At 43.1% G+C, this 26,224-nt stretch overlaps 2 protein-coding genes across 2 annotated transcripts; both read left to right on the top strand.

The window, feature by feature from the left end:
• The first annotated feature begins 1,166 nt into the window (after nt 1–1,166).
• Nucleotides 1,167–15,367, top strand: LOC309970789 (myosin regulatory light chain 12B). The gene is made up of 4 exons (XM_082853407.1): nt 1,167–1,292; nt 10,164–10,359; nt 13,826–13,987; nt 14,859–15,367. Exons 2-4 carry the CDS (start codon nt 10,179–10,181, stop codon nt 15,029–15,031), a joined length of 516 nt encoding a protein of 171 aa, XP_082709533.1. The 5' UTR covers nt 1,167–1,292; nt 10,164–10,178; the 3' UTR covers nt 15,032–15,367.
• A 7,897-nt stretch (nt 15,368–23,264) lies between these two features.
• Nucleotides 23,265–23,570, top strand: LOC309970521 (large ribosomal subunit protein eL31-like; the record flags this gene model as incomplete). The annotated part of the gene is made up of 1 exon (XM_082852957.1): nt 23,265–23,570. One exon carries the CDS (start codon nt 23,265–23,267, stop codon nt 23,568–23,570), a length of 306 nt encoding a protein of 101 aa, XP_082709083.1.
• Between the last annotated feature and the right edge of the window lie 2,654 nt (nt 23,571–26,224).

A 26,224-nucleotide genomic window follows, 5' to 3' on the forward strand; every position in this document is an offset into this window, starting at 1 on the left:
CCTGGGGCTTATTAGGAATGCAGATTCTTGCCCCACCCTCGACCTACTGAATCTGAATACCTGGGGCTGGGCTCCAGAATCTTTTACGTAGCCCCCAGGTTTTTCTTATTGGTGCTACTGTTTTAAGAACTACTGCTAATAGCGTGTTGAACACATGGTTCCTACCATATAGGAATTCCTGATCAAAGATATCTAATTTCTCATCAAACTTTTCTAGAATATAAGACTGGATTATTCGTTCATCTCCCTGCATCCCGCACACGTTCAGGCAATCACAAGTGCTCAACGAAGGTTTGCTATTAAGTTGACTATCTTCCATTATCCGGAAATAGTAGTATCTATCTGTAATATTCCAAGGTGAGGGAACTTGAAGGTTATGGGCACAAACAATATCTAGAACAAAAATTGAAATATGTAGCTTCGTGGTTTCGTTTTGACCAAGAGCATTATATAGTGTGTGCGCGTTTGTGTGTGTGTGTGTGTGTGTGTGTAAATCTGCATTGTCTTTAACGAACCAAAGGAAAACAAATAACTTGAATAAAGCTTCCCTGTGGTTGAAAGGGGAAAACGTCACCAGCCTTGGCCTGCTAAGGGCGTAAACCTGATAATCTGAGGGGTAAAACGGGAGGGGCAGAGGTAAATGATAGAACTCGGTCTGGGCGTGCAGTCTCTAAAGCACGCGGAGACCGCTCGGCCGCAGCCCTCTTACCTTCCCCAGTGTGGCGCGGGACGGAACCTAAAAAATTGCTCGTTTTATCTGAAGTTCAAGTGTAACCAGGTGAGGTCTACTTTTACCTGCTAACTCGGGCAGCCCTGGGTGGGCGGCGCCCGCAGACCCCCAAACCTCGAGGGCTCGCGCCCGCCCAGCCGGGTCAAATTCCAGGCCGGCCCCGAGCCGGCCCGGGAATGCGGAAGGGCCACGGGACACGCCGCGAGCGGCGGGGGAGGAAAGCGGGGAGGAGAGCGGGCCGCGGCGCCCCGGCCGCGCTGCGCCTGCCTCAGACCGCACGGCCCGAGAAACACCACGAAAACCCAAGCCGTGGTCGTCGGCCCCAGCCTCGCGCCCAGGTGGACAAGGTGGACTCGGCCTCGAGCGGAGCGAGAACCGCAGCGCATCCCTCCACCCAGGGTTGGATCCCGCCTCGACTTCCGGTGCGACTTCCGGTCCGCCTCCCGAGGCAGGAAGTGCGGGTGTCGCCGCTCTAACGCTACATCCCAGCTCCAGTTCCGCGTTCTTCGCCTCGTTCGTCTCGAGCAGGCAGTCCGGCTTCTGGTGCTGGTGTCCGGCCGCGGTGAGTGGCGTTCGCCCCCCGCGCGCGACACACCTGGGGCCGGCCAGGTGCCCCGCCCCTCCGACCTCTCGCCGCCGCCAGACCCCGGCCAGTGTGCCGGCCGGCCGGCCGGGGGGCGGGCGGGCGGGGCGGGGCGGGGACTGCGGGACCTGTCGGTGGGGCAGGGAAGGTTGGCGAGGAGGTCCGGCCGCGGCCAGCCCAGCCCTGGACGTCGAGGGTACGGGAGGCTGGGGCAGATGGAACCGGGCTGGGGAACTGCCCTGCTGGCTGAGTCGGCCTGTCCCCTGCGCTGCGTCACCCGACGGCTTCACACACCTGGCGCCTCGGCGGCCGCAGCCCCGCTCCCCGCCGGCCCGGTCGGTGGGTTTGGGTGTCTGCTTAGCCCACAGGGCTGGATGCTTTGGGGGCACAGGGGTCCGCTGGTGCGTGGTTCTTGCCCGGAGCGCCGAGTTGATACCGGCTAAATGTAACGATTTCCAAAGGAGTTGTGACTCTTCGCAGCACCTTGCATCTTGTAAAGATTTACTTCATTCGTGCTGACTGAAGAAGAGGACAAATAGCAAAAATCAGGAAAGGTTTTCTGAAAAAGAGAATCGTGACCTCATTGAAGGCCTTGGACTTAGCCCTGGTGGGGAGAACTTAGTATTTCTGGCTGTATCTGTGGTAGGAGGTAACAAGACCAAAAGCTCAAAAGGTGTGAATTGTGTCGTGTGAAAAGGAGACCAGCCCGAACGGAACAGAACTGTAATGAATAATAGTTGGAAATAGGTAGATCAGTGGGGCCGTTTCACGGATGTCTTGCAAACTTGATGAGAAATGAAAGATTATGTAAGAGACATTCGGGAGTCATTTTGGATTCTTCACTAAGGGAGTGAGATGAAGAAAGGGGTGTTTAGAGGATCAGTTTGGCAGCCTTGGTTTCGGACGGATTTGCAGTGGTCCTTTGGTAAGAAAAGAATTGTAGCATTTTAGAATTCAAAAGAAACTTATAGGTTATCTTTCGATTTATAATTGAAACCCAGCGAGGTGAGATAATTTGACCAAGGTCACTTGAGGGGTTCACCTGCTGCCACCCATTTTCTCTGAGCATTAGGTGGACGTTCCTCATGGTTAAGTGCACGGCTTCTTGTTTGTTCTGGCTCTGTTGAATAAAACAGCTTCTGTGATGACCTACTCGATACGCATTTATGCTTTAATGAGACTCAGTGTGGAAAAGAGGAACTGCAGCTTCGGAAGGACAGGTCCCAGGTGAGGGTTGCTGGGCTTAGGAAAGATAAAAGGACTGGGCTCCCCTAAATGGAGCCGGTTGTCCCTCTCCCAAGATTCGAAGACAGCATATATCTAGGGATGATTTTCATTGCCGGCAGCTTTGGGGTCTTTCTTCCCCGTTCCGCACTTTAGATGTGGTGGCTTTGCTTCTTACCCCAACCAGCTCTCCACATTTTCATGGTGGAGAAATTCTGCCGCCTACATGCAGGATGTTCGGAGCTAGTGGTGCAAGCTCTGGGCTAGACTTCCTGAGTATGATCCTGCGTCTAAGCTCTACGTTTTTCTAGCTGTGGCTGTAGACAGATTATTTTTTCTCTTTGCCCTAATTTTTCATTTGAGAAATGGGGATAATAACAGTGCCTATGTAATAAGTTGTTGTGAGAATTACATATATTAATACATATGAAATGCTTAGACCAGTGCCTAGCACATATTTAGCACTCTTATTAGTACTCTTTGTTCCAGGTACTTTTTGTTCTGGATTTCTTGGGAAGAGTCCAGTGGAGTTTATGTTGAACCATGGGTAAACCATAGAGAAAAGCCATATTTTGTGGAGTCATATCCAGGGGGTGATGGGAATGTTGAAGAAGGGGTGACTCTGTTGCACTTAAAAGAGGAACCCACAGAACTTGGAGAGAAATCGAATAAAAGGAATTAAAATTTGCTAACCAGGAATAGAAAATTTCCCTACACAGTGCAAACTTGGCTGTGGCCCCTTTGAGGTTTTAAAAATTCTTTGGCTATAATTCTGAAATAAAGGCATTGCCCTATTGAATATTAAAGATGCCAAGGAAACACAACGGCTTTATTAGTTTTCTGTAGCTATATAACAAATTACCCCCAAACTTAGCACCTTAAGAAAACAATAAAGAGCTTCTGAGGGTCAGGAATTGCAGGGCAACTTAGCTGGGCAGCTCTGGTCTGGCTCAGGATCTCCTGGAGTTGCAGTCCAGATGTCAGCTGGGTTTGCAGTCATTTGAAAGAGGATCAACCTCCAAGATGGCTGACTCACCTGGCTGGCAAGTTGGTGCTGGCTGTTGGCAGGAGGCCTCAGTTCCCTGCCACATGGACCTCTCCGTGGAGTTGTGTATAGTACCCTGTAGACCTGGTGCTGGCTTTCCCCAGATTGAGTGATACGAGAGAGAGCATGGTAGAACTGGCAACATCTACAATATTATGACAAAGTCACACTCCATTATTTTCACAATATCCTATTAGTTATGAAGGGTGGCAGAATATGCCACCCCAAGATATGCCACTTTGGCATGAAGATTATTTTGAGCTGAAGGCAATTGAGAAGAAAGCAGACACAAGAAAGGCTCTTTGCCCTCCCCCAATGTGCCTAAAAGCAGGACACACATTTACAAAGGTGTTCTTCTTTCCCTCTCTACCAGGCAGGACAAAGGTTACTCTCTGGAGACAACTTTAGAATCTTAATGGAGAAGGCAGTGACTTAAATCTACAAGAGAAGCCTTACCCTTGTTTATACTGTGCTTTTTAACCTTCCATACCTAGCCTCTCCCCTCCACACATGCCTTTCTTCTTTTGGCTTCAGCTGAAGATGATATTTAAGCCAGAGTTCTAAGCCACCTCTGAGAGTTGGATTTTCCCTGGGTATCTCCCCATGTATACATGAGGTATACGTGTTAATAAACGGTGTGTTTGTTTTTCTGTTATTAATCTGTTATTACAAGGCATCAGCCAAGAACTCAGAACCATGGTCAGTGCCTTCTAAGTGTTCAACTCAGTGGTTCTCAACCGTCACTATATATTGGAATCACCTGCTGCATTTTAAAAATACAGATTCATAGACTTCACCTGTAGACATTCAGTTTCAGTTGTACTAGACCAGGACCTGGACATCACTTTTTAAAAACTTCCAAGATGGGACTTGCCCTGGCAGTCCAGTGGTTAAGACTTCGCCTTCCAATGCAGGGGGTGTGGGTTCAACCCCTGGTCAGGGAGCTAAGATCCCACGTGCCTCCTGTCCAAAAAACATAAAAAACAGAAGCAATATTGTAACAAAGACTTAAAAAAAAAAAAAAAACTTCCAAGATGATTCTAATGTGCAGCCAAGATCGAAACCAGAGGTTAACTGTTGTGAGAGCCATATTTACCCGCCATGTGGTAGCAGCACCTAGCTGACTTAGATGTTTCCTAGGTAGCTAACAGAATATGCTCCATGAGCATCTTTTCCAGGCTTCCAATAAAGCCATATAGGCTGGATGAAGTTCACAAGCAGTTTCTGCTTATTAATGATTATAGTGCCCATGTTTTGATTTGCACATCAGTATAGCAGGTGATTTTGCAAAAATTTAGATTATGACCTAAATATGTTGACACCACAACTACCTATAATACCGGTATTCCTATATCCCTGCCCTTCTTTAACCTCTAAAAATACTACATATAACCTTTAGTTCACTCTACATCAGAAATATACAAAAATAATGAAATAAAAATTTTGAAGAGGAAGTAAGACTTTTGTTTATTCCCGTTAAGGCTTATTTGTTACCTTATATGCTGTGTTCTAAATGGATATTTTTTGTAACTAAAGATGGGGTTTGGTGGGTTTTTTTCCTTTAATATTTATAGGTCAAGTAGTAATTTCACAGTCGTACGTAAAGATTTCAAGCCTTTACCCAAACCAAAGCCATGACTGATAGGAAATACTGCCATGTGATAAACCCAATTGCACGGTTGCAGGGAGGGCCATTCATATCTTATTTTCTTCCCATTCCACTGTGCACTTCTAGTCTATACATTGGTTTCCTCAGCATAGTTTGAATTTATTTGAAAACAGAGTTTCACTAGGAATTAAATTTAGAGGAAAGTAGCTGCTCAGAAATCAGTGTTGGACTATATTGGTAAGTACTGAAAGTTTAAGAAATTTTTTGTGGTAAAAAAAATAACTAGCAGAATTGTATGAGGTAAAAAAATATATAGGTGAAATCACCTTTAACAAATGGCGTTGCGTTCTAGCTCTGCCACCAGGTGACCTTGGGCAAGTTGTTTAATAACATATTCTGATATTCAGTTCCTCCACGTGTAAAGCAGGCATGTTGAATTTAGTGCACCCGAGTACCTAGCGTAGGAGACACTCAGCAAATGGTAGTAGCCGTAAGTTGAGTAGACTTTTAATTCTCTCTGGTCCTAAGGCATTTGGGGGCTAGAAAAATAGCGAGAACAAATACATGAGTTAAACTGCATGGTGCCTTGGGCACATACTAGTACCAATAGTTTGGTGTTGCTGAAGGAAAAGTACAAAGCAGAGAATGGCTAGCGATGAGGCTGAAAGGTCATCCTAGAGCAGGGAAAGGTGTGTGTGTCATGCTCAGGAACTTGTACTTTGGCCTATAGGCAGTGGAGAGCCGACAATTTCTCAAAAGGGAATGATATGGTCGTATTCATGTTTTACACACCTCTGGCTGGAAGATAAAGGATAGTCTAGAGGGGACCAAAAAGCAAGGAGGTTGGTTAGTTGGTCAATGAAATATTCTACACAAAGAGGTGATGAGGGCCCAGCATAGGGTGGTGGCAGAAGAATGAGGAAGATGAGCAAGTCTGATGAATATTTAAGAGGCAGGCTTGGTTCATCAGTGAGAGGGATGAGTCAGGGATGACTTGCATGTTTTTGGCTTGGTGAGGGCGTAAACGACGGTGCCATTAACTGACAGGAAACAGAAAGTTGAGAAAGTTTAGGAGGGGAAGATAATGAATTTTGTTTCTAACATGTTGATTCTGAATGTCTGGGATATCAAAATGGGTGCCTTTCACAAGCACAATTGGCTGTTTGATTCCACAGCTCAAGGGAAGGGTCAGCCCTGAGGATACAGACATGGGAGTCATAGGTGTTGTCAGAACAGTGAGAGCCGATGAGATCATCCAAGGAACACAGAGTGAAAAGAATTTAATAAGCCATGGACTGTGAGAATACTCGGAAACGTGAATATTAAAGTGAGTGGAGAAGATAAGAGCCTAACAAGAAAATGGAGGAGGACCAGGCATAGAAATAGAACTGAGAGGAGGTTGGTGTCACCGAGTCAAATACAGCATTTTACTGAAACTAAATGTGATCTTCAGGAGTCTCCCTTGTTAGAGTGTAAAGTCTTAAAGGCTGGGAACCTTGGGCTCTCGTTCCATTGGGACAGTTCATTTCTACTGTTACAGTTCATCAAGGCCAAGAGTTGTTGAGGCCTGAAGAGAAGAGGGATAAAATGGTGTCAAATATAGCAGAATGGTCCAAGGAGACTTAGACCAGGTTTGACAATTGGAAAGCACTTGCAAATAGAGAAGAGAAAGCCAGATTGTGATGAGTGGGAAGTGAGAAAGTGGAGAAAGCCAAGATATTTATCTCAGAAGGTAAGGACAGAGAGCGTGGTAGTTTCTTTGGGCGCCAGAGTTCTCTTTAGATTGACTGTTTTGCAACAACCTTGCCTCACTTTTCAGCTGAGGTTTTATTATCAGTTGATATTTTCTGTGTGTACTTTGTATATTTATATACAAATATAAATGTGCACTGGTTTTAAATGAAGTACAGAGAAAACGTAAACTGTTTTTCTTTTTAAAGAGATCATGGTGTCATTTCATTGAGCCATACCTGCTCTGTAACAGGTTTTGAGTGGCGGCTCAGACTTGCTCACGGTATAATGGCTTTTCTAGCCTTACTGGGTTACCTCCTCATTCTCGCTCCCAGGCATTTTCCGTCATAAAGATCCTTGCGTCTGCAGTCTCTTCTTGGCATCAGCTTCTTGGAGAACTCCAACTAAGTTTCAAAAATGTTTAAATAGAATATACTTTCGGGTTAGCTGTAGCGTTTGCATGAAACAACTGATTATTTTTTTAAAATAAAGATTTTCTCTTTGGGAGGTTTTTCTAAATGACTATTGCAGACATAGTTTGCTGATACTGAGGGAGAGAACTAATTCTTGGCTTCAGATCTACTGTCTTTTATATCTTTTGAATCTTGAAGAAATAGAATCATAGAATTTTTAGCATGAGAAAGAATTTTAATCCAGCAGTTTTGGAATGTGAGGAAGAATTAAAGCAGAGTCAAGTGCCTTGCTAGTGGACCACATTCTGTCTCCAATTGAACCTTCAGTATAACTAAGGTCACATGACTAGCTAGTTACAGGAAGGAGAAGAAATTAACATTTACTCAGGCCATGTATGCCCGGAGGGGAAGGAGTTGAAATGTTAAAGTAAGGACTCTAAGGCTGATGTGCTTCAAAACTGCAAACAGGGCTTCCCTGGTGGCGCAGTGGTTGAGTCCACCTGCTGATGCAGGGGACACGGGTTCGTGCCCGCGTCTGGGAAGATCCCACATGCCGCGGAGCTGCTGGGCCGGCTGAGCCTGCGCGTCCGGAGCCTGTGCTCCGCAATGGGAGAGGCCGCAACAGTGAGAGGCCTCAACAGTGAGAGGCCTGTGTACTGCAAAAAACAAAAAAAAACTGCAAACAAACTAAAACAATGTAGGTTAAAAGTCCAAGACCGGAAGTCCGGGAGACCCAGGTACAGAATTCCCTTGCCCAGCCACTGCCCTCACCAGTCACCTGCTTTCACACTGCGAGGCTGCAGAGTTAGAGAACAGTCCCCAAGGCCACCCTCATTTCTGACACCACCAATTCCAAGTTTCGTTCCCCAAGACGACCCTCAGGTTCAGTAATTCGCTAGAACTTACAGAACTCACTGAAAGCTGTTACACCTATGGTTATGGTTTACTGCAGTAAAAGGATTCAGATTAAAGTCAACCAAGGGAAGAGACTTGTGGTATGGAGTCCAGGAGAATTCCAAATGCTTAGCTTCCAGTGGTCCTTTCCATGGGCAGTGTTGACCTCTCCTGGTAGCAAGGCGTGGCGGTGAGCATGGAGTATGGCCTGCCAGAGAGCTTGCTTGACCCTTCATAGCCATAGTTTTTACTGCGGCTCTGTCCCCTAGATACTGTCCCCACTCCTAGGCTGACTTCAGTCTCCAGTTCCTCTAGAGGCCAAGCTGATTAACACCTGACCCAGAGCCCCCATGATAAGTCACATTGTTAGACTCTCTGGTGTGACCCAAGACCCCAGATATACCAGGCAGAACATTCTAAGAGCTTAGAGATTACCTCCCAGGAGCTGAGGACAGAGGCCACACCTCTCTTACAAGGGCCATTTTTTTTTTTAACCTAGGTATTACCTACCTCATAGGGCAGTTGTGAACATTGAATACGAAAGACAGTGGAGCAAAGAATTATTCTGATGTCCATGGGTTTTCAAGAAATGGTGAAGCTGAGATTCAGACTCAAGATTTTTCTGATTCCAAAGCCAGGAGTATTTTTGTGTTGTATTTATTTACATCATTTAAAACTGCAAATAATGGAATGAGAAGGGAATTCCCTGGCGGTCAGTGGTTAGGACTCGGAGCTTTCACAGCCAGGGCCCGGGTGTTCAGTCCCCGGTTGGGAAACTAAGATCCTGCAAGCCATGTGGTGGCCCAAAAAAAAAAAAAAGGAATGAGAAGTGTCCATTCTTTTTGACATTTAAAACATTGGTGGCTTTCAGTAGAGTATCGGGCCACCACTAAAGGTGTATTACGGAGAATTGAGGAGTGATTGGGAAGATGAGAAAATGGAGAGAGTTGAGTAGTAGAGTACTATTCTAAAAGTTTTGTCAAGGGAAAGGGGAAATGAGGATGTAGCTAGAAGGGATACAAGACTAAAGATACATTTTGATGATTTTTTTTTAAAAAAATATTTATTTATTTTGGCTGCACTGGGTCTTAGTTGTGGCATGTGGGATATTTAGTTGTGGTACGCAGGATCTTTAGTTGCAGCATGCGGATTTCTTAGTTGCGGCATGCATGTGGGATCTAGTTCCCTGACCAGGGATCGAACCTGGGCCCTGCCCTCTGCATTGGGAGTGCAGAGTCTCATCCACTGGACCACCAGGGAAGTCCCATTGATGTTTTTTTTTAAATGAGAGCCTTTTGAGCATGTACCTTATAGTAACTATACTAGTCTCTTTGCATATGTTATCTCATTTAATTCTCACTTGCATTAGAGTAGATATTGTGTTTCGCTGTAAAACTGAGGGCCGAGTGAGGTTCCCTGGTTTTCAGACCATTTTTTGGAAGAAACCAAGGCTCAGAGAGGTTATGCAATATTGGTAGTAAAATGAAGTTAAAAGGTGTACCTACTGCATAGGATTGTTGTGAGGGTTAAATGGGACAATCCTTGTGAAAGTAAGATGTCCGCTTTGGAGCCTTTCTCTTTAGGGGAGCCCCCTGCCCTCATAACAGTGCTTGGCACGTAGTAGCACTCGGTAAATGCGATCTATTGCTATGTGCTTTAAAACTCATTCACATTTAATAAAAATGAGGTTCGTGAAGTTTGGGATGAAGCCACATCAATAATTTCTATTCTGTTTCTTCAAAACTGCTTTTGTCCTAGCTGTTTAATTGTGACATTGGAAATAAAGTTTATATGTATATTCCCACCCAAATAAAGTAATAATTCTACAATACATTGAAATATTTTTTCTCACTAACTTTAGGTGTTGTGAATTCTTTTTTTTGCTTTATGTTTTTATGCATTCTGTTTTGCTTTATGTTCCTTTTTAACTCTAGGATTAAACCGCCACCATGTCTAGCAAAAAGGCAAAGACCAAGACCAAGAAGCGCCCCCAGCGCGCAACCTCCAACGTGTTCGCCATGTTTGACCAGTCACAGATTCAGGAGTTCAAGGAGGCCTTCAACATGATCGATCAGAACAGAGATGGTTTCATCGACAAGGAAGACTTGCATGATATGCTTGCTTCTCTAGGTAGACTTTTATGTTCTTAATATTCCCCAAAATAATTAGCGTTTTATGAATTATTTTTTGTGTGATGTACAGATATTAATCTCCTGGTCTCAAAGGCCTCTTGAGAGATGTTGGGTGGGAGGCACCATACTGAGGCTTGGCCCATCATAAGAGGATACGCCTTCAGGGGTGGGGACCTGGCTGCCACTGTGGCTAGGCAGGCTTCCATTCCTGTTAGCTAAATATGATAGGTCTACAAGGTGAAAAGCCAGGGGACGACTAGATGGCAAGATACCAGAATCTTAAACAAAAAGTGTGGACAATAATATAATGTATTAAGTAATAAAAGTTGAGGACAGGTTATATGACAGAGGTGACGGTCATAAGTGATAACGACCATCTCAGGGAGGAAGGGCAGTGCTCCTAAAAAAAGGGAACACAGGGAAGGGGGCTTCCACAATTTATATATTTTTTTTATAATTAAAGAAAATAAAATGTAAAGATAGAAGATTTATCGATTTATTTTTACACATTTATTTAGCTATAGTTGATTTACAATATTGTGTTAGTTTCAGGTGTACAGCTTCAGATTCTTTTCCACTGTAGATTTATTACAAGATATTAAGTATAGTTACTTGTGCTATGCAGTAAATCCTGTTGTTTATCTATTTTTTGTATAGTGATGTGTATCTGTTAATCCCAAACCCCTAATTTATCCCTCCCCCCACAGCTTTCCCCTTTGGTAACCATAAGTTTGTTTTCTATGTCTGTGAGTCTGTTTCTGTTTTGTAAATAAGTTGATTTATAATTTTTTTTTTAGACTCCACATACAAGTGATATGTAACATTTGTCTTTGCCTGCCTGACTTACTTCACTTAGTATGATAATCTCTAGACCCATCCATGTTGCTGCAAATGGCAATATTTCATTTAAAGATACAGGATTTAAAGCAAACATAAACTGCCCTTTGTCATTCTGGCTATGTCGGTGTTAATTTACTGTTCCTTATATGATTTTCTTATTTTGACCTTAAGGAAAGAGGGGAAAGTCCTCCATGTCCTGCCTGAATTGGCACTGATTTTACAGTTGGAAGAAAGGAGTATCAAGTCAGGGGGTTCTTGGTAGGCCAGAATGACGAGCAGGGAAGGGGGCACAAGTCAGGGATGACCCACAGGTAGGCTCTGCACTCTAACGTTTCTGTGTCTGACCATGAGCCAGAAAGGGCAGTTCAAGGGCCAGAGGACAAAGAGAATTTTGTTACCTTTTTCTTTTTAGTAACCACATGATTTTGTTCGTCTCTGTTATTTTTTTCTCCTAGTGTGTTATTTTGAAATTTTTTAAGCCTATAAAAAGTTGAAAGAACCGTGTAATGAACACGCATCCATCCTTTACTCAGATTCACGAGCTGTTAACATTTTGCAACATTGCCTTTATTCAGAGTGAGAGTTGAGTCAAGATACTGATCTGACTCGTTGACTTGCAGGTGGGGTGGATCCCAGTGTTTTCCACACTCTGAATAGCTAAGTACTAAGTGTCCTTTGGGGAGCAGGTCACTACTGAAGAAGGCCACCAAGGAGAATTGCAGGCCTGAGTTGTATTACAAAGATCAAACACTCAAGCCTATCCCCTGGTCCTAGTAGATGCTCAGTTAATTTTTGTTGGATGAATGAGTGATGGTAGAGTAAGAGACTTTTGGGAACTTCCATTTTGGGGAATGCCATGCCTTTAGAGATACATATTTACCTTTTAAATCAACAAATTATATTAGATGCCTTGAATGGGTCCATAGGTGCTTAGCCTAAGCCAATTCATTTTAAATCCCTGTGTCTTTTTCGTACCCATGTTCTCTTGACATCTTTGGGTTACACTTTTTACCCCCAAAAATTGCTGCAAGAGAATCGGGTTAAATCTGGAGGTAGAAAAGTAGTCCTTTTTAGCTACTTTCACTAACTCGAAGAATCTTGAGATTAATTTTGGGTTAATTTTGTATCGATATGTTGAATAGGTCTAATGAGTGAAGGTTGTAATGCAGGAAGACAGATGCCAACTTGGCACTTAAATTTCACCCAGATTCCTGGGAGTAAAACTTACATATGAACCATAATTCTAGATTTGACTGTCATTAGCACTTAGTTGGGTATAACAGTGAGATGCTGACATGGATGCTCTTTTCATGGAGAATCATACAAACTTAATGTTGGAAGGGACCTTTCAGATACCAAGTTTAACTAGACCATTAAACCCTAGACAGTTTCCACCTTGTCCCAGGGCACACAGTCAGTGGCAGAACTGGGATTCAAACCCACTATTCCAGGCCCTTCATTCAGTGCTGCTTTTCTGCACCATGTGGACCTCACACATGCCAGGACAAAGAGAAGCTCTTTGTTACTCCCACCATATGTGGCCATTCCAGGGGAATTTCTCCCAACTTCGAAGGGGGGGTCAGGGGAGTTCCCTCACCACCATACCAGAAGAGGGAGAAGTGTCCTTGGTTGGAACTGAGATTAAGGTTTCCCATCATGAACAATACTAAACAAGACTATATTTCAGCAATACAAGTAAACAGCATCTGGGGATATGTCTGACAACCAAATAGAACATAACATTGTTTAAAATGAGCTCCCAGGGACTTCCCTGGTGGTGCAGTGGTTGAGAATCCGCCTGCCAGTGCAGGGGACACGAATTTGAGCCCTTGTCCAAGAAGATCCCACATGCCACGGAGCAACTAAGCCCATGTACCACAACTACTGAACCTGCACTCTAGAGCCCACGTGCCACACTACTGAAGCCCGCGTGCCTAGAGCCTGTGCTCCGCAACAAGAGAAGCCACCGCAATGAGAAGCCCGCGCACCACAATGAAGAGTAGCCCCCGCTCGCCGCAACTAGAGAAAGCCCATGCGCAGCAACGAAGACCCAATGCAGCCATAAATAAATAATAAACAGATTGATTAATTAATTAATTTTAAATAATAAATAAAATGAGCTCCCAGTTCTAAACCAACCTAATAGTTTCAACTTAAATGACCAACTTATAAATAAATTGAAGCATAACAATTATAGGCAACTTACTGCAGTTAGAAATATGAATATTTAGATTTTTTAAACAACCAGTATTGAAATGCCCTGATGGGTCTTTAATGTTATCAGCATTCAAGATGTAGTAATGTGGCATTACCTGGTTCATAGTTTCATGTGTGTGTTTTATTTTTAATGAAAAATAGTGAAGGGAAAGTTGCAGGAAGTATCAGTGAATGGACAGTATTCAACCTAAGCCCAGAATGCATTTTATTTATGATGTATCAAAGATTTTTTTATGTTGTTAAAAATTGTCTTTTTTAAAGTTCTTAATGTAAGTTAATTGAAATATTAGTTTTGTGTGATGGTGATGTAACTTTTAAAAATATGTTGGGGAACATAACAATAACAGAATAATTATTTATTGAAATGAGTTCTTCGTCCTTAAATGTTAAAATGTGCGATTTTCTAGGGAAGAATCCAACCGATGCGTACCTCGAAGCCATGATGAATGAGGCTCCGGGGCCCATAAACTTCACCATGTTCCTTACCATGTTTGGGGAGAAGCTGAATGGCACAGACCCAGAAGATGTCATCAGAAACGCTTTTGCTTGCTTTGATGAAGAAGCAACTGGTGAGCACTCTTTGTTTATGCCCAGCCTCATTCCAGACTATGTGAAACACTTTTTAGGGAATGAGAAAGATTAGCAAAATATAAATTTTTAAAAATGAGTAGAGGGAAACTATCATTTACGATAGGACAGTCGACCAAGAATGGCTAGAACACAGGGTAGGTCATAAAGCTACACGGTTTGTGGTGTTAATCTTTGAATCTGGTTCTGAGCTTCCTGGAAGCCAAAGGGAGAATTTTCTTTTAAATAGTGTTTCTTAGACAATATACTGCTTCAAGAAACTTTAAGTTTCACCAGAAAGTATAGTTAACTAACTTGGACAATTAAAATCTTCGGGTTTTTTCCCTTATTATTTAAAAATGTGTGAAGAAAGCCCTGCTGTTCCGTTTTCTGATTTCTCTCGTTTTCCCCTTTGCTTCTGCGTTAACCCGCTGCTCAGCCACGCGCATCGCCTCCTCACATACACCTCGCATCCTCCTTCCTGCTTCCCCCTTGCTACCTATTAAAACTGCACCGTCCTTCGTGCACGTTTGGTCTTGGCAACGCTGCCCTTTTGTTCTGGGTATCTGCCTTTTTTTTTTTTTTAATATCTCTGAAATACAAGGTATTTTTTTTCTCCTCTGGAAAATACTCGCTTCAAATTAATTTTGTAAGCGTATGATCTACTAACTGACTTTATAAATGATTTAATCTAATATTAATAAAGAACTCTAAAAATAATAGTAAAAGATAAGGTTATGGTTATATATTGCTTTATATTGTTCAGGTAAATATGTATGTTCTGAAATATCTTGTAAGATTGACGTAGTTGAGAACCAAATCATTAAAGTGCCGGGAAGTGTTTGCAACTCCCCTTTTTCTGCTGCCTTCCAGGCACCATTCAGGAGGATTACCTGCGAGAGCTGCTGACCACGATGGGAGATCGGTTTACAGATGAGGAAGTGGATGAGCTATATAGAGAAGCACCTATTGACAAAAAGGGGAATTTCAATTACATTGAGTTCACGCGCATCCTTAAACATGGAGCAAAAGACAAAGATGATTGAGAAGAACTTGAGCTAAGACTTTCCAATTACTTTGTCTTACTCTGTTTTATTTCCCAGACACTTCCCCCCTCATAGACCTGTTGCATGCAACTTAGTTTCACAGCTTTGCCTCTTTTTCGGTGTATTTATTCTAGACCTTTCTGCCACTTAGCACTTGTATAATCAGACTGCAAATGGGGATGAGGTTGTAAATTGTATTGAGAAAAAGCATTGCGAATAAAAATCAACAAATGTGAAAGCCCAGGAAAATATATCCGGTATTTCTGGTTTTGCTGGATTTTTACATTTTTATATAATAAAAATGCTATTTTGAAATAAAGATTACGCTGACTCAGATGTAATATAATGGAAAGTGGAAATAACTGGTAGTTGGGGGTAGTCCTTTTTTTAGATTTTCAAGTTCGTATAATTCAGATTCCATAGTAAAACTGATTGTTCACATGTATGGGACAGTGTTCTTCAGTATAAGTTAAATAACATCATTATACAGTAAAAACTGGTTGTACCTTAGTTTCTTTCATGCTTCTGGTAAGTCAGATGTTTAAATTATTGAATGATAAATATAGAATGTATCTGAGAAAGCACTGAATGTTTTACTGATTTGAGTCTAGGAACATGAGGCAAAATTCTGAAGAAAAGAATAGTTATTATTGAACATTTACAGTGTGTAAAGCATTGCATGTAGACGATTTTCATTGACTCTTCCCAGCACCCTTGTGGGATAGAATTTTATTAGCCCTGTATTTCAAGGGGAAGAACTGAGCACCAGGGAGTCAAGTGATTGATCTGAGTCTCTGTCAGAGCTGGGACTCCAGGCCAGGGCACCCCACTCCAGAGTGTGGATTCTGGGACCACTGTGCTGTCTCTGAAAAGCCCCAAATGCCTAAAAGGTCAAGATATTTCCATTACATTCTAACATAGTTTTGTAGTCATTATTGAAATTTAAAATAACTTGGGGACATTGATTGTTGGGACAGAATTTCAGAAAATTCTATCCAGGTGAAAAATAGAGGACCAAAGATTATAAGCAATATAATCTTCCAACCGCCTTCAGTTGGAAGGTGGTTCACATAGTGTAGAGTGTAGACTGGATGGAAGGTCTGAAAACCATACAGACAAGGCTGCTATGAGCTCGCTTAACATCCTCAAGGCCAAGCAATATGAGAAGTAGGAGAGAAAAACATAAAAAAAGAAAAAAATCCATTTAAAAAAAGAGTTTCCCAACGTTGTTCAACACCTATTCCCTCTTGATATTCTATCTCCTTAAAATCGATGCATTTACACGTCGTTTAACATTTGTGCTTCCGAGCTTGCTGTGGTAGGCAAATCCTTGCTATCAATTAATTTTTCTAGGTTTTTCATCATCTTTAAAAAGAGCAGTTCCACTCTCGTGGTCTAGTAGAAGAGAAGTGCTTTGCAGTTCATAAGAGCTTTCGCACTTATGACCTAATCCTCACCGCCCATGAGGTAAGTAGGGCAAGTAATATCCCTGCTTTTCATATGAGAGCTGAAGTTTAGAACAGCCAAAGCACCTGTCCCGAGGTCCCACAACAATAAGAATCCACATCTGGCTCCCTTTTCTACTTCCAAGTGTAAAGTCACATGCAGTGTCAAAACCAGAATCACCGTGTGTAGGAGGAGAAGGGGAAGCGTACTGGGATCATCTTGACTGTCATTAACAAATACTTACCAGTCACCTGTTATGTGCCAGGCACTGTTCTCTGTTGGGGATAACTGGGGGGGCAGGACAAACAAGGACGCCACCCTCCTGGGGCTCAGCTCCTTAGTGGGAGATCAGGAAGGCACCTCTAAGTATCGTGGGACACAGAACTTGAGCAAGTGCAGAGAGGGCCTCTGAGGTGAGATCTGAATCATGAGAAGAGGGTCCCCGTGTGGAGGTCAGGGAGGATGTTCCACTCACAGGGGACGGTCCTTCCAAGGCAGGTGCTGGCGGAAGCACTGGGAGAGCTCAAGGGAAGGACATAAGGATGGTGTTTGCTGCGTGGTCTACGTGCAAAATCCGGGCTTTGGGCAGGGAAGAAATGTGAATTATGTTTTAAAAACTCAACCTTGCTGCTGAGTATAGAATGGAGGGCAAGAGTAGCAGCAAGAAGACTTCCAGTTAGGAGGCTATCACTATGGTCCAGGCAAGTCAAGAGGGTGGCTTGGTCTCCAGATGGTCGCACAGGTGGCTCTGCTGCCTGACCTATTTACTCTGTTCCAGCCTTTTCTTGTCACCAGCTCTCTGGCATCATTTTAACTGCATTTATTCTTTTGCTCTGCTTAAAGGCAGATTTGAGAAGATTGGGAGGTTGAAAAAGTTTTCAAGATTAAAAACAAGAAAAACTGTCTCTTGAATGCCTTATGTTGACCTGACGTAACCCATTCTGTTTCATCCATGGTATCTATAAAGAGAGTAGTGGAATCCAGCATGTACTATAAGGCACCTCAGCTAGGACCTTTTTCCTCTCTGGTTCAATAAATATTACTGATGATGATGAAGACTCTATTTTAGTATCTTTCCTTTTTTGAGAACAACTTAGTAATGATCTCTAAAATTGACAATTGATGCCTTGGCCAACACAATTGGAATGTGTGTTTGTACTCAGGTATTTAAAACTATGCTGAATGGTTGCTCTGTACTAAGCATGTACACTACTGGCCTTTGAGGTAGGTTTTTGTTTTCTTTTGTTTTAATTATCCTTGTTCTACAGATAAAGCACTGAGGCACAGAGAAGTAACTTCCCCAGGTTACACAGGTAGGAACCAATGGGACCATAATTTGAGTCCAGTCAGTCGAGCTCCTGAACCTGCCCTCTCAGAAAAGTAATTATTGAAAGTAACACCACTGGTTTCTTACCATTGTACAGGAATTTTAAAAGCATTCATTATTGCATTTGATCCTCAAAACTCTAGGAGGTGGATAAGGTAGGCATTATTATCCCATTTTACAGGTGAGAATACTGAGTTATAGACGTTATCCCACTTGCTCAACTTTATATATAAAGTACACAGTGTCTGAGCTTGACTAGCTTTTAAGCTTTTTGAGTGTGGGTGCTTCTCATTAAACCTATAATTTCCTAATTAGATAATACCTGTAGCCTGATCAACATCTTTTTCTCATTTATAAATGTATGTATACTATATATCATATATATGAAAGCCATTAATATTTATAAAATTGAAATTATGTTTAGTTATACATTTAATGAATCATCTTTCCTGATAAAATAATTGCATAAAAATGAAGTTTTAAATTCAGCATATATATGAATAAATACTTGAATAAGAATTTTCTTGATTGTAATTTTTTTAACATTTTAGTGTTTTTGAAAACAAAATGTCTTACAATCAATGTATATATTCAATAGTTTATCCTTAAAAATAATTGCATCAATGTTGCATCTCAAAATTGAAAGGTCTAAAAAAAAATGAAGGGTCTTAAAAGATAAAAAACATTATTTGGAATATACATATATAAACTACTGAAAGATCTGGTGTGAATAGGCTCTGTCATCTGGGAAATATGAACGAGGATGAGAAAGTTTATCACATACTGAAATTTTGGGGAAAATTTTCTTGGACAGAAAAATGGGGAAGATTACAAATTGCATACATCACTCTGTACTTAATCTCGGGTCAATCGTTTTCAGAGCAGGCGATGTTGTCATATGCACTCTTAGAGACAATAACTAGAAGGGTCACTAGATGGCACTATTATTCTTAGTACTGTAGTAACCTATTCCGTAGTGAACTTGAGAGTGACAAAGCATGAATAATCAGAGAGCATTAGTCCAATAATGCTGTAACTTTGTCAAAATTGTTTCTTAAAAGGAAAGAATTGATGATAAAGTCTGTTACAATGAAATTCATACTATTTTGTGAACCCGAAAATGCAGGGAGCGATCTCTAGGACTCCTTTTTACAACGCAGCATTCATTTGTTCATTCATTCAATCATTCGTTCACTTACAAATATTTATTGAGTGTTTTGAAAGTGCCAGGATCTCAGTGAAGCTCTGGTTATTTTCACACTGAAGTAATGACTTCTTTTTTCAAGTAAGAGCGCAGGCTTCGCACTAGTAGGACCTGAATCCTCCACTTACTGGGTCATCTTAAGTAAGCCCTTATTATAACTTCTGTTTTTGAGATAAGAAGAGTAAGGCACAGAGCCAGTGGCTGTGGATGGAAATACTTTGTAAAATCATGCTTTCTATATGAATACTATTACTACCTCAAAATGTCGAGGACTATGTCTAGTAGTAGTTCTATTTACATAATAGACTATTAAATCACACAATCTAAGCTTATTAAGATCAGCCTCGGGACTTCCCTGGTGGCGCAGTGGTTAAGAATCCGCCTGCCAATGCAGGGGACACAGGTTTGAGCCCTGGTCCAGGAAGATCCCACATGCCGCGGAGCAACTAAGCCTGTGCACCACAACTACTGAGCCTGTGCTCTAGAGCCCATGAGCCACAACTACTGAGCCCCGTGCCACAACTACTGAAGCCTGCGCTCCTAGAACCTGTGCTCCGCAACAAGAGAAGACACTGCAATGAGAGGATCGTGCACCACAATGAAGAGCAGCCCCCGTTCGCTGCAACTAGAGAAAGCCCGCGTGCAGCAATGAAGACCCAACACAGCCAAAAACAAAAGTAATTAATTAATTTAAAAATATATATATATGCTAAAAAAAACATTATTTCAAAAAAAAAAAGATCAGCCTCAACACAAGTGACCATGAGACAGTTTCTCAGTGCAGCACTTCCCTGCCTCAATATATGTCTTGGAAATACCATCAGAATCAAAACGAAGCAGATCCGAAGTGTTTTGGCAGAAGGATACTAGAAGTGTGTTTGGGGTGTGAACGAATGGGTGTGTTTATATATAAAAAATTGTTTCAACGCACCTTGCAGGAAGCCAGCCTCATCTCTTACCAGCCTCACTTCTCCTGCAGTTGGTTTTGTTCCCAGTGCACAGTACTTCCTTTCAGACGCTCATTCTGAATGAACATGATGACGATGCGTATTTACTCCCGGACGTTGCTAACCAGCACAGCAAAAATAAATCTGAATACTTTATTCACATTTTGTAATAATCAGGGTGTAAATTGACAAGGGCTCATTTAGGAGGTTGTGCTCATTGTACTTTACTCAAGTTCCCTTTTTATGTGTGATCTGTTTATTCAGTTCTTATTTATGGAAGTGGATATTACGTCCGAGTGTTACGGGTGATACAGAGATTCTGATTCTGTTACTCGCCATAAGTGTTATACTGCCCAGCCCTTTGGATGCGAGTAGTAAAGGTTAGGTTCTCCTTTGGCCAGAATCCCAACACAACTGTGCTCTCTATCTATGCTGGAGCCACTGCAGCTGATGTCCTAACAGCTCACTGAGGAGGTCAAAGATGGTTTTCTAAAAAATGCCTCCTCTGACAGTGACGCTCCCATCTCAGAACTACCATTGTTTGCCTTCCCGTCAACCACTCACATAGCTAAGAACTCAAGCAAACACATGAAAAAGAAAAGCCTCTATTTAAAGTTTTATTGAAAATATTCAAGATTTCCTGCTTCTTTTAGGGACAGTGAAAGAAATCCAGTGTTTTATCCATGTCAGGTCCCTACCAGATTATAAACAGTTGAGAGGAGGGTCCACTTGCTGAAAGGTGCCTTGAGAGAAAAACTCCCATTTCTCGGATTCAAAGAGGAAGCCCCCTCATCTCTAAAGTCTCCCTTGAGGTGTCGCAGCCAGTGGGCGCATCACAGCCTCCCACTCCAGGCTCTTTTTAGCTTCCACAGCCGCTGCCTCACCCAGTTTATCAGGCAGCAGGATTGGCTGCTCTACCCAACTCCAGAGCTTTCCCTTTGCTTTAAAATTGCCCTTGAATTCAGCTCCCTTCCACTCCCTTTTCCCCACACAGTATTTTTACACCTTTGATGCCCAAACCTTGAAGGTAAATACAAAGACAGGCATCTGTAAGCACAGAACGATGCCCACATTCATGGGAATAACAGCAATCGCAAAAAACAATCATGATGGCAAATTTTAATCAGTGACTCTGAGAAACTTCCCATGCAAGAAAGATTTGTGCCCCGGCCTTGCTCTACCCTCATTTCATGTCTTTTTTTTTTAATTTTACATTTTCATTTTTATTTATTTATTGGCCGCCCCGAGAAGCATGAGGGACCTTCGTTCCCTGACCAGGGATCGAACCCATGCCCCCGGCAGTGGAAGAGTGGAGTCTTACCCACTGGACCACCAGAGAGGTCCCCCTCATTTCAGGTCTTAGTTCCAGCTCTAAGTGTTTGCAACAATCTCCTTCCTGAACTGTATCACATTCGTGCAACTTTTTTTTCTCCTACCTTGTATGTGAGCCTGGCCATTTCTTTCCCTGTTAAAGAATCTACGGCCCCGACCTCTTTATATAACGTCAACCCAACTAGAGCAGGAACCTGCCCCTATCTAAAAGTCTGGCCATGCAGAGCCGGCAATCCGTGAACAGCAGTTGACGGGCTGATCCAGAGCAAATCCCTCATGTACTCCTCAGGGAAGGGAGGAAGGCAAACCCATTGCCAGCCCACGATGGTCATGATGGAAAGATGTGCACATCCAGGCTGGCCCTTCAGGCTGATGGGGCTGGCTGAGAACTGAGTGAATAAAGTGAAATGGAAGGTAAATGGATGCAATCCAATTATTACAAAGAGGGAACAGGCAAGGTTGCTTTAAAGAGACGAAAACTGAGCATTTCTATGCCCTCCACAAGGAGGGGGTTGAAATGTTAGTATTCCTGCTCGTCTTTTCTCTTTGGTGTTGATCCATCCTTTGAGGCATATGGTTTTTGTTGTGATTTTCTTCGTTTTTACCACCTGTGTTCCAGATGTCTGTCAACTTCATCATTTTGCTGCTTTGCTTGAAGATTTCAAAACAGACCTCAATTTTGAAACTCTTCTGTGGCATATTTCTCTTTTAGTTGAAAAGATGTGTTTGATTTAGAAAATACGAAGACATTGCCCTACTTTCTTGGCATTGGGGCTAAATTGGAAGTAGGCAGCAAAATGGGTTACCTCCTGACTAGTGGAAGAGATGCTCACCACAGCCGTCTGCTGACTGCGGAGAGGCAGCAGCCGGGATGGTGCAGGTGAGGCCAAGTGCATGTCCCCAACCTTTGTGCTTCATTATGTCACAGACGCCAGGAATGGCAAGAGGATAAGGAAATCTGTGGCCTCAGTTTAAAACAGAGTCCAGATAGAGTCCATACCCTATTGAGAAATCAATTCAGTACATGCGTGTGTTCTACATGTGCACAGGTGTATTCATGCCAACATAAATGCATCAAACGTCTCTGGCAAGACATACAGGAAGTTGGTTGCTGTAGAGGTGGGAATTTGGAAGCCATGGGCCAGGGGTAAGAGGGAGACCTAATTTCGCTGTAAACAATTTCTTCTTAAAATTTGGAACTTGTGCTTGTATTTCCCATTAAAAATTAAAACATTGGATAATCATCATAACAAAAGAATATATTCTACGAGACTGGGCACACCTAAAAGTAGTCTTCTAAAGCAATTTATCCCTTTGCATGAGGAATAAAGTCCTAGCTGTCACCTCAGTTTGAAGGGAGATTAATGTGGCTTGAATATTTACTATGGTTTTACTGCAGAGATGTTTAAGTGCCAACGATGTGTTACCACGTAGGCAAATGGCTCTTGAATCCAGATAACCGTGCTATGGAAAAGACGGTGGGGATTTTGGTGTTTGTGTCATTTGGGCTTGGATTACACGTTCCTTCCCCTGTTGCTGGGAGGCCCATGTTCTTGGAAGTAACTGAACTAAGGCTGGAATAGTGGGGATTGAGAAAATGAATGACTTGGAAGAAGATACTGCAGCAGCAGTTTGTGGAGACCCTCTTTCTGCCCCCTGCTCAGACATCCAGGGCAGGTGAGACATCCAGATGCACAGGACCCTTTGGTTGTGTCATCTTGGTTCACTCCTTGCTGCCACCACTAGACGGGCACTCATCTGTTTCCCGGGACACGGTTCTAGGGCTCTCTCCAATTCCTCCCAGGGTCTCCAGCATGATTCCTTCTCTCTCTTTGCAGCCGGCGCAGAACAAATAGACCAGTGAGAGGACAGAACGCAGATGGCATATCTCTCATATAAGTTACCTATTCAGGTTGCTTGCTTACTTATTCATTTAATAAACATGTATGGATTCCTTTCCAACCCAGGCAGGGCAGGATGGCTCCCACAAAGAAGGGTGGTGAGAAGAAGGGCCGCTTCACCATCAACGAGGTGGTGACCAGAGAATACACCATCAACATTCACAGGTGCTTCCATGGAATGGGTTTCAAGGAGCGTGCCTCTCGGGCACTCAGAGAAATCCGGAAATTTGCAATGAAGGAGACGGGGACTCCAGATGTACACATTGACGCCAGGCTCAACAAAGCCATCTGGGCCAAAGGAATAAGGAATGTTCCATACCGTATCCTTGGGCCGTTGTCCAGAAAGTATGATGACGATGAAGATTCACCAAACAAGCTCTAAACGTTGGTTACCTACGTACCTGTCACCACTTTTCAAAAATCTACAGCTCGTTGATGTAGATGAGAACTAAATGTCGATTGGCCAAGAAAGTTATAGAACGGCCCAAACCAAAAACAAACAAACAAACAAAAATGTATGGAAAACCTACCATAGGCTGAAAACTTGCTCTGGAGATGCAAGACCTCAAGAAGTTCACAATCTAGTGGGAAAGATAGACTTTTTTTTTTTTTTTTTAATATATGATTGCGATAGTCTGATGAGTGTTAATGTAACCTAAGGCCAAGGTAACATAGGAGCATTTACAAGGGCATCCAAACCAGACTAGGGGTGGTACCGATCACATAGGTGACCAAGTTGGGACTGGACGGGCGTGCCGGAGTCTGCCTGTGGGCCCCATGGGAGACGGGGACTGAGTGTGTTATTGCTGGTTGGTGACAGGAGAGTGGCTGCTGTGAGGGGTGTAGGGCATTTCACGATGAGATAGTAACATAAAATGAGAAATGACCACAGCTCATCAGGAACCGCAAATTGCCGGCATGGCAGAAACGTAAACTCTGAGACAGGGTAGGGAGTATAAAGGGAAGAGGAGGGGCTTTACATGTCTGGCTAAGGCATTTTTGAAAGGATCAAAGTGGGAGAATGACAAGACTTAACAAGATATGCATTTTCAAAGATAATTGAAAGCGGTAGAGGGAAGGTATTGGGGTGGGAAATGTTAGAGGTGGGAGACCAGTTAAGTGGCTTCTGTGACGTTTCAGCCAAGGGGGGGATGAGGTGGTGAAGGGGGGTGGCAGTTACAGGAAAAGAGAAGAACAAAGGTGAAATCAACAGCAGGGGCAACTCTGTGACCTTCCTTCCCTGACACAACGGGATTAGGATGTCATTGCAGGTCTACCTGAAAGGAGCTTAGAAGAAATGACCAGACAGTATCCAAGCACGTGTCAGATCAATGTCTAGGTAAGTAAGTAGCTCAAAGTTAACTAAGAAGAGGCAGGTAAGGGATAAAGCCAGCTGGGATGGAGAGTGTAGGGAGAAAGGGCAAGCAGATAGATACCATGGGAACCTGCTTTAGTGGGACCCTTGCAGCTGGTGAGTGATCCAGAAGCCCTAAAGGAACCAATACGGAACACATCTATGGGTGTGGGGAGGGGTCTAGGGTCACTTACCTCCTGACTTGGGTCACTGGGTGGGTGGAGATACAGCAGTGAAATGTAGAAAGTTCAGGAAGAAAGACTTTTGGGAAGAAGATAATGAGTTGAGTTTTGAGCTTTTTGGATTTTAGATGCTTGATGGCCATCTGAGCCACATTCACTCTGGAAAGCATCTAGGTAATGCAAGAGATGTGATGGAAGCTAAGAGAAAAGAGTCTCAAGAAAGAAGAAACAATGAAAACGTCCATTGCTTCAATGAAATAAAATAGGTGTCCATCTGATTTGACAAAAGGAAAGTAACCAGTGACCTTAGTGAGAATGTTTTTGGTAGCATGGTGTTAGAAAGTAGATTACCAGATCACCTCCGCTGAGGACCTAAGGGAGAGAAGAGAAGGTTGTTGCAGTGGGAAGTCAATTTGATGCAAAGTTTACCTCCAATCAGGTGACCAACCGTCCCTGTTTGCCCAGGACTGAGTGGATTCCCAGGATGCTGGACTTTTAGTGCTAAGACTGAGAAAGTCCTTGGGCAAGCAGAACAGATTGGTCACCCTGCCTTCAATCCCACTACCAGAAAGGCTGTCCAAGAGTTCATGAAATAGGCTCAGATAAAATGAAGATGCTTGGGACTTCCCTGGTGGCACAGTGGTTAAGAATCGGCCTGCCAATGCAGAGGACATGGGTTTGAGCCCTGGTCTGGGAAGATCCCACACGTCGCGGAGCAAGTAAGCCCATGCGCCACAACTACTGAGCCCGCGTGCCACAACTACTGAAGCCCCCGCACCTACAGCCTGTGCTCTGCAACAAAGAGAAGCCACCTTAATAAGAAGCCCGTGCACCACAACGAAGAGTAGCTCCCTCTCACCGCAACCAGAGAAAGCCCGCGTGCAGCAATGAAGACCCAATGCAGCCAAAAATAAATAAATAAATTTATTTAAAACAAAAAAAATTAAGATGCTTGAGGGAATTCCCTGGTGGTCCAGTGGTTAAGACTTGGCACTTTCACTGCTTTGGGCCCGGGTTCAATCCCTGGCTGGGGGAACTAAGATCCCACGAGCCGTGTGGCGTGGCCAAAAAAAAAAAAAAAATTAAGATGCTTGAATCACAAGGTTTACTGAATAAATTTAAAACGCACAGCAAGAAACAAAGGGAAAGAGATGAGGGATGCTATCACCATGAGGATAGGGTACAAGTTGGGTGTATGAGCCACAGCTCTCTCTCTGTCTGTCCCTGTCTGTCTCTCTCATCTTCATTCCCTGCTGCCAGTATGGTCACAAGGTCCAGAGTTGAGGGTGAGCAAGGGGACTCAACAGACTGAAAGTATCTGGAGCCAACACATGCTTACTCCTTCCAAGAGATGGAGGGACAAGTAGCTTGGACACAACTGAAACTCACCAATAAGTTGCTGAAAAGCTATGGATTTATCTGTGTATCTTGGGCAGAGGTTACATGTGGCATAAGGATGATACATGATCCGTGCTTTATTAATGTTATAGGTTTAAGTGG

The sequence above is a fragment of the Leucopleurus acutus genome (assembly GCF_964270905.1).
Source record: "Leucopleurus acutus genome assembly, chromosome: 13".
Taxonomy (NCBI): Eukaryota; Metazoa; Chordata; class Mammalia; order Artiodactyla; family Delphinidae; genus Leucopleurus; species Leucopleurus acutus.